General features: G+C 46.8%; 1 protein-coding gene across 1 annotated transcript in view; it reads right to left on the minus strand.

Moving 5' to 3' along the window:
• Window positions 1-11,678, minus strand: part of LOC308172351 (uncharacterized protein) — a gene marked incomplete at both ends in the record, with an annotated part of 32,532 nt that extends 20,854 nt beyond the window's left edge. The window contains 7 exons of the mRNA XM_080547263.1: window positions 2,550-2,598; window positions 5,581-5,655; window positions 6,759-6,839; window positions 8,692-8,814; window positions 9,918-10,056; window positions 10,465-11,400; window positions 11,653-11,678. Of these exons, the coding sequence (XP_080403389.1) occupies window positions 2,550-2,598; window positions 5,581-5,655; window positions 6,759-6,839; window positions 8,692-8,814; window positions 9,918-10,056; window positions 10,465-11,400; window positions 11,653-11,678 (1,429 nt within the window). The remainder of the gene's footprint in view (window positions 1-2,549; window positions 2,599-5,580; window positions 5,656-6,758; window positions 6,840-8,691; window positions 8,815-9,917; window positions 10,057-10,464; window positions 11,401-11,652) is intronic.
• Window positions 11,679-12,587: the final 909 nt, after the last annotated feature.

Genomic DNA, 12,587 nt, shown 5'->3' on the forward strand with positions numbered 1-12,587 from the left:
GATGAACCTCCGTGTCTGTACCTCTGAAGCAGTACGACTCCGCTCCTCCATCCAGTCCAATTAAAAACAACCCATTTCTACTGCCAGTTAAAGCATATTGGATATGTCATATATCGTATCTAGATTTAAAATGTAGGCTATTAAATGCATGCTAAGCATTTCAGTTTTGATTCAACGCCAATTACATTCACCCTGAAATCTGACACCACAAACAAACAATGAAGCCAATGAACAGGCAGCAGATGTCATGACAATTGGGGCAAAGCCGGACATTTTAACCTTTTAACATTTCTAAGAAACGCAATGAGAAATAATCCAGTTGGAGTTTTTAATATTGCATCTAGCGTTTCCATGATATGCAACGCATTTCAGACTGTTTACGAAAACGCTGGCAATTCTCAAGTTTAAAAATAAATAAATACGGAAGTTTTGAATGAATGAATGGAATGAATGGACTTTATTGTCATTGCTACAGTACAGGTACCAAACAACGACATTTAGGAGGGGTGGCTCCCCTGGTGTTAGGAAAGGGAAAAAAAAAACAATCACAAGAAGGGAAGGAGCTGGTTTACATAAATAAAGGCTATGTACACAATCCACTGTACTATACTGTACAGATAGACGACTAGGGTTGTCATATTGCACAATAGTATTGTTTCACGTTATTTAAAGTGTCACAGTTTGCAGAAGAGCCCACTCCATATAACAAACAACAGTTTTAAGATCCCTAAATACTTAGCATTTGTGAATTGGATTCACTGTATCGTCTGCCGTAGGCTACTGGGTAAGAGACACATCGTTTGTAAACAAGCTAACGTTTTAGGACGTGTTCAAAAGCAAGGACTGTGTGATCATAATTATGTGTAGTTATGTGTTTTTAGCATGTTGATGTTCTTTCAGCATGTTGTGATGTCATAAACACGCAGTTAAGATGTTCATAGCGATGTTCCTTTTTAGCTACTATGAGCAGCTGTTTTGCGCGTGTTTTGATTCAGAGTGTGTTTCCCTGCTATTTTGGTTTGAGGTGTACCAAACATTCAAATAATCCTATCTTCTTCAACAGTTTTCAGATTTCAATGTATGACACATCATTTGAAAGCTTACAAAAAAATAGATGAATAACCATGTGACAACATGAGAACTGTTTCACCAGACCCTGTCACCCATTGTTAAAATCAAGCTCCAATACAAATCACGCTGTCGAGTATTCTGAGTCGGAAAGGTATGTTTCGCTTTGCTCAGCACTATTTGCTGAATCAAATTGGGGCCCTGAGTGAGTGTGTGCGAGTGTGTGTGCGAGTGTGTGTGTGTGTGTGTGTGTGTGTGTGTGTGTGTGTGACATTCATCAGCGACCACGGCGCTGACACTTTCATTCCAGAGGAGAACCACTGAGACAATTTACGGACAAGCCCTAATTTGTATTTCCCTCCTGTTTACTTATTTTCTTTTCCCGGTCATTACACCTGGGCTGTCAATCACGGCCCGCAGGCTCCTCACCTCGCCACCGCTCCACACAGAGCCTTAATGAAGCTGTCCAGCTGAGGACAGGAGGCTGGCGCTGCTGAACATGAGCAGAAATGGACTGACTTATATAAACAGACTTATATATATATATATATATATATATATATATATATAGAGAGAGAGAGAGCGCCTTATTCCAAAAAACTTTACAATGGCCTCTCATTCACACACACATTCACACACCAATGGCGGCAAGCTACCATGCAAGGCGCCGGCCCGCTCATTGGGAGCAATTTGGGGTTCAGTGTCTTGCCCAAGGACACCTCGACATGCGGCTACCCGGGGTTCGAACCGCCGATTTGCTGACCCTGCGATCATTAGGCACTGGCTCTACCTCCTGCAACACAGCCGCACCAATGTTGTAGAACAATGTTGTAGAACCATGCGTACACACGAGTACAACCAGATGTATTTATGCTCCAGGCCAGGGGTCAGGGGTCAGAGCCATAGAAGGAGACCCTGGAGCAATTAGGGGTTCAGGGCCTCTCTCGAGTACACCTCGACACGTGGCCAGCCGGGGTTCGAACCTTCGAGCTGCCGACCATTAGACTCTACCGGCTGAGCCACAGCCGCCCACATTGTCAAGGGTTTGAGACTTGAGCCGTTCGGCAAACCGAGATCTGAACCCATGTCATCACCCTCACACGTCATGAGCTTCTATGTACAACCGAGTGGCTTACATGATGAGATTGTTAAACAGCATAGTGATGGGATTCGCCGTTTTTCTTTTGCTTACTGGTTATTGTGAAGGACTTACAACACTCCCTCTCACACAGCCTTGGGTTAACAGCGCCCTCTGTTGCACAGAAGTGGAAGTGCAGCGTCGTCAACAGTAGAACGACCTAAAAGCAGCGAGGACTACAGTCGTTTCCGGCAGCTTATATTCAACTATGAACACATTTCTGGATCGCAAATCAATCAATCTACACAAATATCTCGCGAGACTTTGATACACAAAAAAAAGCCTGTATTTTTCCTTTAGCGGTGTCGGTGGAATACCCCCCAGTTAACAATCAACCACTGACCTTTAAAAACCTTGACAGCCATCGCCATCAGCCCTGCCTGGCTAAACGCCTGGGCAGAGAGGGGCGGGGAGGGGGGAGGAGGGTGAGGGAGGAGGGAGGGGAGGGAGAGGGCGGGGCTGGACGGTGTCTATCGCTCATGGCCCTAAGTGGACAGTGGTAGTCGCTGACACACCAGAGAATGCTTGAGTGGAAGGGGGGGGGCGTAGGGTGGCTGCACTTTCCTGATGGCCTTACTTAGCATCCTTATAGATTTAATGGCCCCTTTTAATTAAATTGGATTGAGCTGTAAAACGTTTAAGACGGCTATTGATCTCCAGAGACTCACGCTCTCTCTCTCGCTCTCTCTCTCTGTCTGTCTGTCTGTCTGTCTGTCTGTCTAGTTCTGTCTGTCTGTCTGTCTCTGTCTCTGTCTAGTTCTCTCTCTCTCTCTCTGTGTCTGTCTGTCTCTCTGTCTCTCTCTCTGTCTCTCTCTCTCTCTGGCTGTCTCTCTGTCTGTCTGTCTCTCTGTCTGTCTCTCTGTCTCTCTCATATTTCAGAAAAGGGAGGAAAAAAAGAAAAGGAAAAGGAACGACGAGTCTCTCTCCCTCCCTCTCCCCCTTCCGCTCTCTCCCTCCCTCTCTCTCTCTCCTCCCCGCTCTCTCCCTCCCTCCCTCCACTCCACTCGTCTGTGCCCGTTAATAAAGACAAAGAGGACAAAGACGGACTTATCAATCTGTGCGAGTGCGGCCTAAATCAGCCTCCAGCGCTCCCTCCGACCTCTGACCCCTAAGAGCTCCATCAGGACAATCTATCACCCCTACGGAACCTTCCGGCAGGTGTAACACTGCTCACGACCCTCCCCCGGGGCCGTTTCAACGACAGGAACGGTTAAAACGTTAAGCCGTCCATCATCACCTACTCCTCTACCGGAATTGAATGATCCCGTTATCCGTTCAAACAGAGCCTCTCTACATATCGACCCTACCAGCTTGGTTTCCTTGCGGTTAGAGTGTCCGCCCTGAGAGTGGGAGGTCGTGAGTACCACCAAAGACCCGATGCCTCCCTGCTTGGCACTTAGCTGTAGAACCATGACCTGAGGAGACCGTAGGCTGGAGAACTCCATCGGGTCTCGAGGCCTACTTTCTTAAGTAGAAGGTCTACAGACTGTTTATGGACTGGACTGGGCTACTGGCAGGATGCAGGTCACAGGTAAATGTTTCAGACACAGGACTGAAAGACACACACACACACACACACACACACATCCTCTATGGTGGGGTGGTGGGACCATCTCAGATGTGCAACTCTTTTGACTAGGCTACCAGAGAGAGAGAGAGAGAGAGAGAGAGAGACAGAGAGAGAGAGACAGAGAGAGAGAGAGAGAGAGAGAGTGAGAGAGAGAGAGAGCGAGAGAGAGACAGAGAGAGAGAGAGAAGAGAGAGAGAGACACAGAGAGAGAGGAGAGAGACAGAGAGAGAGAGAGACAGAGAGAGTGAGAGAGAGAGACAGAGAGAGAAGAGAGAGAGATAGACAGTCAGACAGAGAGAGAGAGAGAGAGAGAGAGAGAGACAGAGAGAAGAGAGAGAGAGAGGAGAGAGACAGAGAGAGAGAGACAGACAGAGAGAGAGAGACAGAGAGAGAGAGAGAGAGAGAGACCGAGAGAGAGACAGAGAGAAGAGGGAGGAGAGAGACAGAGAGAGAGAGAGACAGACAGAGAGAGACAGAGAGAGAGAGAGAGAGAGCGAGAGAGAGACAGAGAGAGAGAGAGAGACAGAGAGAGACCGAGAGAGAGACAGAGACAGAGAGAGACCGAGAGAGCGAGAGACTGAGAGAGAGACAGAGAGAGAGAGACAGAGACAGAGAGAGAGAGAGACAGAGACAGAGACAGAGACAGAGACAGAGACAGAGACAGAGACAGAGACAGAGAGAGACAGAGAGAGAGAGACAGACAGAAAACAGAGAGGAAGTTAATTAAAGCGAGACCAGGATCGTCCCAGCGGTGCCCTTCACAGCAGCTGCTGACTCCATGCTCTGCGCCCGTCCCTCCTAATTGGATGCCACACTACCCAGAAGGCCCTCTGAGAGCAGCCGCCACCAGCAGGGCCAGACTCACACCGGCAGGCACGCAGCCAAACCCACGGCTAGGTAGCGAGCGCTCCTCCTCCTCCTCCCCTGTCCCAGTGCGCTGGGCGCTGCTGCTGCTCTCTTAACGTCAGCGTAGCACCACACCCCCTCGTTAGGACGGAGGGAGGGAGGAAGACACAGGAGTTCGTCACAGGAAGAGTATAAAACTGTGTTGTCTGTCTTTATTTGTTATGTAAAGGGGAATGAAAATGGACATGAAAATAAATGGAAATTCATTCGTTCATTCATTGATTCATTCATTGATTCATTCATTCGTTCGTTCGTTCGTTCGTTCGTTCATTCATTCATTCATTTATTTAAAAACCAACAACAATTGATTGAAGCCGATTTTAACAGGTTCACCAACTGCCAAATAGTTCCGGGAACACTCACCACCTTGAGTGTTCCAAGTGTTCTAAGCTGTGTTTTGCCTAGCAACAGCACTCTGATTGGCTACAAAATGAAGCATCATTTAATTGATTTTCAGGTGAATAAAGTCATTAGAATGTTGACAGTTTGGGCGACTTTATTCACCCTAAGCACTGGCTCTGACAATAGATCATGTTTCTCCAACTGAACTGCGGATCATAACGCTATATGGGATCCGCAGCTCTTTGATCTGAGAGTTTCTAATGACATTTTCTGTGACAACACTATCAAACGCTAATGCTCGTCTGTGGTGTGTTAGGGTTAGGGTGGAGTCCCAACGTTTGTCTCTGGGGATTAATGTTGCTAATGATGCTAATAATGCTAATGATGCTAATAATGCTAATGTTGCTAATGATGATTCTCGGGACTAGAGAAATCTTCATGTGAATACTGTACCACAGTGCAAAGGACTTAAACTGCGTGTGTGCGTGTGTGTGTGTGTGTGTGTGTGTGTGTGTGTGTGTGTGTGTGTGTGTGTGTGTGTGTGTGTGAGGCTTACCTCAGTGCACAGAAGGTTGAGAGCTGTGAAGTCCCATTTCTTTGCATGGGCCGTGTTGTATCGCAGTATCGCATCCTACATGTGGAGAGTTATAATAATAATAATGGATTATATTTATAAAGCACTTTACATTCCAAGAATCTCAAAGTGCTACAGTCAATAAAAGAAACAAAAACAGCACAACACAATAAAGATCACTAAAAACATCAAAAGCAGAAAGGTTAAAAAGACACTGTGGCATAAAACTAAAGAAAAAAATAAATAAATACAAATCTGGCTACTGGAACGCTTTGTTAAAAAGATGAGTCTTAAGTCCGCTCTTAAAAGAGTCGACCGACTGTGGTGCTCTCAGGTGGGCAGGGAGGGCGTTCCACAGTTCGGGAGTTAGTGTTAGTTAAAAAAAGATATAATAATAATAATATATATATATATGTATATATTATAATAATAATAATCCTTCCTTCTTTGAGCATTGTGACTGCCAATAGCACATGGTCCTAAGCATAGATGTCTGCTTAAGATGTCTGATGTGTAGATGAAAACGGCCCTACCTAATATCTAAACACTAAACAGAGTAAGATACAATAACTACGTAATAGATGTCATGCTTCAAACTAAAGAGGTCTTTGGTCAAAGTTGATCTGTTATCCTTTATTTCTTCTGCTGTGCTCACACGACATCTCATGAGGTTTTGCTTCAGTCACGACGAAAAGCAACAAAACGTTGACAAGTCTGCCCCCCTCTGGCTGGTCCTGGAATAACTTTCTGTTTCCTTGAAACCTACTTGCTACTGTACCTTGAAACCTACTTGCTACTGTACTTGTTACTGTACGTTCAGGAAGAGGACTGGACTCATATTTACGAGATGCGTCCCTGTAGCCTGAGGTTCAAGTCTGTTACTGCTTTACAGATGATGATATTAATGATAATAATAATCATAATCATAATCATAATCATAATAATCACAATAATCATAATAATCATAATAATACAATAGACTTACATAGCGCTTTTCTAGACACCCAAAGACACTTTACAAACTGAAAAGAGTGTGAATAGTGCATAGGCAGGGTGGCTGATGTCTTTAATTATGTTTTGAGCTGTCTTTATGCAGCAGATGTAGATGTTATTGAGTTGTGGTAGTTCTGTGTTGATTATTTTGGATTATTTGGACTCACCCTCACGTCCAGAGAGCTCTTGAACTCTCCCCCCAGGGCAACGCGGATCAGGTCCCAGCGACTCTGCACGCCTCCTCCATCCTGGAAACACAGCATGACCTTAACCCTAGACCTGACCCCCAACATGACCTTAACCCTAGACCTGACCCCCAACATGACCGTAACCCTAGACTTGACCTCCAACATGACCTTAACCCTAGACCTGACCCCTGTATAGCTCTGAATTGTCCATATAGAACAGGTGGCATGGCAATGCATAATCAACTCACCTGGTTAAATATCAAAAGTAAATTCCATCACTCACTTGGGTCTTTCCTTAAAAAAAACATTCTACATAGAATCCCAGAAGTACTCTATAATAAACGAACATTCTTCTCAGATGAACATCAGTACTGTACTCGGCAGGCATCAGAAGGTAGATTCAGGCTGCCTCCATGCAGAACAAAATTAATGTAGCAAAAGGAACGGTTCACTGCAGAGCTACGGTGGCATGGAATTCATTACCAAGCTTTTTAGTTTCAGATAGCAACAGAATTTGCTTTAACAAAACATTGAAGATGTATCTGTTTACATACGGGATACCCTGAAAACAATGAAGTGTTTCTCAATGGTGAATTGAGCTATCTTGTGATCCCAAGGGTAAGGAGAGTTATGTTTTTGTCTCTCCACTTTTTTGTCTGTATTATTTTTCTTTATTTCGTTATTAAGTTGTCTTCAACAAAAAATGTAAATGTAAATAATAGAGCTACCGTATGTATGTATGTATGTATGAATGTTATGGAAGTGTATTGTCTGTATTTAAGTGTTTAAGATGAAGAATTGTTTAAAGTATGGTATGAGGACCCCGGGAAGGATAGCTACTGCATATTTGCTGTATCTAATGGTGGATCTCTTTCGGAACCCAGAACCATAAGCACTGGTGCTCCGCAGGGTGTAGTCAGTTCCCCTGTGCTCTTTACTTTATACACAAACGAGTGCAGAAGCACCTACCCTAGCAATCGCATCATACAATTTTCGGATGACACTGCCATCCTTGCTTTAATTAAAAAGGACAGTGACCTAATTGACTATTATTCTGAAATCCAGAGGTTTGTTAAATGGTGTGATGTTAACTGCCTGGTTTTAAATGTTAAGAAGACTGAGGAGATGGTGTTCGACCCCAGAGGTGTTGGGGACCACAGGCCTGTGGTCATCCACAAACAATCCATCTCTCAGGTCGCCTCTTACAAGTATCTTGGGGTTTTCATTGACAACTCACTCACCTGGAGCACTCATGTAGACAGCCTTTGTAGCAGATTACAACAACGACTACACTTCCTACGCCGCCTTAGAGTTCATGGTGTTGACCAAAAATGTATGCTACTCTTCTACCAGTCTGTCTTAGAGAGTCTCATCAGATACGGCATTACATCTTGGTTTGGTAACCTATCTGTACAACTAAGGTCCAAACTGGTCCGACTGATACAGACTGCATGGAAGATCATAGGGGTGAAAGACCACTCATCCCTGCAGTCTATTTTTGAACAGGCTACACTCAGACAGGCTAATAGAATTCTCATGAATCCCTCATGTCCTACATGCAGAGTTCGAACTACTGCCCTCTGGGAGGAGGTTCAGAGTCCCCCACTCTAGATTAAATAGATTTAAAATTTATTTTATTCCGGTTTCTGTTCAACTTTTAAACTGCACCAGATGAATGTGAACATATCTTGCTTATCGTTTTATCTCCACTCTTGTCTTAATCAGGGCCGCCTTCTGTTTGTGTGTTAACATTCTGTATTGTCTGTTGCTCTTTGTTGGCTGCTGTGGGGTGTAAGCCCAATACAAATTTCCCAGTGATGGGACAATAAAGTGACTTTTGACTTTTGACTTTTGACTTTGATCCAAATAAACAAACAAACAAACAAACAAACACGCACACACACACACGCACCTCGCTCTCCACAGGAAACAGGTTCTTCTCTGAGCAGGGCATCTTCACACACACATCGTCCCAGGCGTCCTTGAACTTGGTGGGGTACGGCACGGGGGGGTCCCCCTCCCTGAGGAGGTCTGTCTACGGGGGGGGCAGAGCAACACGGCTGGTTAGGAACCACGGTAACCACGGTAACCATGTGTTTAACCTGTGAAAGACGGCTGGTTAGTAACCACGGTAACCATGTTTTTAACCTGTAAAGGACAGCTGGTTAGGAACCACGGTAACCATGTTTTTAACCTGTAAAGGACAGCTGGTTAGGAACCATGGTAACCATGTTTGACCTGTGAAGGACGGCTGGTTAGTAACCACGGTAACCATGTTTTTAACCTGTAAAGGACAGCTGGTTAGGAACCATGGTAACCATGTTTTTAACCTGTAAAGGACAGCTGGTTAAGAACCATGATGTTTATGTATGGTCAGGTTTTCGACATGTTTAACCTCACCAACAGGCGGCCCGCGGGCCACATCCGGCCCACCAAAGCTTCCCATCCGGCCCACAGAATAGTATTATTTATTTATTTCGATATTTTTGATGTTCATGAATTCAGAAATCGTGAGGAGGGAAAACATGCTGGTATTTAGGATATCTAGCGACCCACAGGTTATAAAGACGTTCTAAATCCACCTGTCAGCGTGTTAGTGGAGCGTAGCCTACACAACAACCCCAGGCAGGAGGAGTCAGACCTGCCTCAGTCACAAAGCTGCAACCTTGCTGCGCTGGCTGTGCACTGAATGACCTCTCTTGTTCAGCTAAAGTTTGGTTAATAATTCCATTGGCATGTCCATATCCAGCTGTCACGCTCGCAATTTTACTGCGACGGGTCTCTGACTAACGGTCAGTATGACTGTTAGAAAGCTGCGTGCCTTGTGTAATTGTGACGGTGAAGATTGTAATTCTTTCGCAACAGCTACCGTGTCATTGCAGAAGAGGCAGAGAGGTTTAGCGTTACTGAAAGTTGGCATGGATGAATGCGTACTTGTCAGTTCATTCTTCATTAAAGCTGCAGTTTTCCGCGTCAATTTTTACGGTTCAGGTTCTTTGAGAGTGACATTCTGCAAGATTGATAGTGGTGATCTGGTCTAAGTGGATAGTGGGTGATCAGAAGGTCATGAGTTCAAATCTTGCAGGGGGAGGCACACACACACACACACACACACACACACGCACACACAGGCCTCACCCTGATCATGACGGTGTGTTGTGGCGCCACCTTCAGGTGAGGCAGGGGAGGGGCGCACTGGGGCAGCCTGTTGAGTTGGTCTATGGGAGTCCCCATCCAGCTGCTGTCCATGTCCTCCCCTGGGGCTGGCGCTGGGACCCTGCACACAACAACACAGACACTGTAACATGTAACATGCCTTTCAGACAGACAGGACACCAGACAGTGTTTTTGACCAACCAGTTGCCAAAGTAATTTTTCCCTTTTTTTTTTACACATTCTGAAACTGCGTGTCATAGGAAATAAGTACCCTTGTGTGACAGAGAGACTCACACAGACACACAAGCGGGCGCACACAAATACAAACACCCACACACCCACACACACACACACACACACACAAACACACCCACACCCACACCCACAAACACACACCCACACTCACACTCACAAACACACTCACACTCATTCTCAGACTCACATACCCACCCACTCCCACTCCCACTCCCACTCCCACTCCCACTCCCACTCCCACTCCCACTCCCCCCCACACACACACACACAGTACCTCAACCCAGGCTGGGCTCCGCTGGGACCCTCCTCACTGGGGAGGTTCTCTGGGCTCATCGACGCTGAGCCGCTAGACCCCCCTGAGGGCTTCTCAGCCACCCCGGTCTCCATGGCGACCTCTCCTTCTTCTTCTTCTTTGGTGGTGCTGGTAGTAGGCGGCCCGGAATCGTTGGCCCTGGTGGTGGAATCCAGTCCGGTTTCCGTCGTCATCGGCGACGGCGGCAGAGGAGCCACGCCGGAGGAGGCGGAGTCAGAGGAGGGGGCGGAGTCAGAGGAGGGGGCGGAGTCAGAGGACGCCTCGAGGGCGCGGCGGGAGGATCGGTCTCCTTGGTGGTCGTTGTCGTTGGATGACGGGGGGGCTCTGCAGGGGGCGGGGGGGCTGTCGGGACTCAACATCTCCACGTCGCAGGGGAGGGGGCCTCCGCAGGCCTCCGCACCCCTGCCGGGTCCGACGACGGAGAGACAGAGGGTGAGTTTGGGGGGGTCAGAGAAGGACTGTGAGGGAGGGGGGTCACCCCCAGCACCGCCAGCTGGTTTGACTGGCAGTGGCGGGTCACCGAGTGAGAGGACGGACCCCCCCCCCCTCTCGGCTTTGTGTCCATCGTTGTTGGGACGCTGTTGTTGTTGTTGTTGTTGTTTCTGAGCAGCAGCGTGCAGCGTCCCACCTCCGGTATCTCCGGCTGACCCGTCTGACCCAGGAGCACTCTGGCAGTCCGGCATCGTGGATGTTTGTGACGATGAAGGCGGCGGACGGCGGCAGCCATCTTGTGAGTCGTCCAACCCCGCGCCGCTGTCTCCGTCCTCCTCGTCCAGGTTTCCAGGCTCGCCGCTTTTCGGTCGGACAAAGATGTCGTTCTCCTTGCCGTCTGAAGTGCGGGACCTGGGGACGTCGTTTTTTGGAACGCCTTCCGACTTCGTTTTGGAAGCGCCGAGGCTACGGGACAGAGAGAGAGCGTGACGACAACGTGACGTACGGTGAGATTAAAACACAGGTCAAGACTTTGAACAACCGTCACAATAGTTTTCCTCCCCCTCTCTCTCTCTCTCTCTGTTTTTTCTTTCTCTCTCTCTCCCTCCTGTTTGCCAATATCTCTTCACTTAAAAAGACACACACAACCATACAAAGTCTGAAACTTGAATATTTGAAGTGAAAACGCCAACACACACAGCAGTCCCGAGTTGTTACCTCTGTGAATCCACCACTTCCTCCATGGTTGACAACGAGAACAGGCAGATGCAGAAACGCCGACGTTTATCTGAGTGTTAAAGACAGAGACAAATAAGACAAATTGGAGATCTTGCAGGCTACTACTGAGATGAAAACAATAATATGCCAACTATCCTTATGTGGGGCAAGTATGGAACCTACACTTGCATGACATTACAGTACTACGCGTGTTCACTGACTTCAGTGTGCATCAGTGACAGAGGTCCAACAGACAAGGATCTCCCCCAAAGAAAGTAAGATTGATTGTGATTGTCCTTGATCGACAAAATGCGCACGTCATAACATAACTTTCGATTTCGTAAAAAATCGAAAGTGCAACTTATGATGTTATAGCTGTATTTATTTCTTTATTTTTGCACATTTTTCACGTGGATAAACGCGAGTAGGGTTTTTCATAACATTATGCAATCCAGAGCCACGCTGTTCTCCAGCAGTACTCAGTCTTACTCTGTACTCAGTGGGACACAGACAGTGAACTTTCGAGAATGATTTGACAGCCAAGTTAGTAGTCCATGCCATACCTGTCACCTGCAGACATGGATCATGCAACCATCAGACATGCAACCATCAGACATGCAACCATCATGGATATTGCATGGTAACCATCATGGATATTGCATGGTGACCATCATGGATATTGCATGGTGACCATCATGGATAGTGCATGGTGGCCCATGCTAAGGAACAGCTCTCAAGCATGACCATTATTATATAGCCTCCTTGAAAATGAAATACATTGAATGTAACAGTGATGTGTCCTACGACAGGACTGTACTGTACCATGCAGCCAGGGTTTGGTTGTTTTGAAAGAGGGCTACACAACAGACCTTAGATCAGATCGCCGACTGGACCTTAGACTGGACCACTCCCTGTGGACTTCGCCTGGGTCGTGG

This window comes from Nansenia antarctica, assembly GCF_963989245.1.
Source record: "Nansenia antarctica genome assembly, chromosome: 17".
NCBI classification, from domain to species: domain Eukaryota; kingdom Metazoa; phylum Chordata; class Actinopteri; order Argentiniformes; family Microstomatidae; genus Nansenia; species Nansenia antarctica.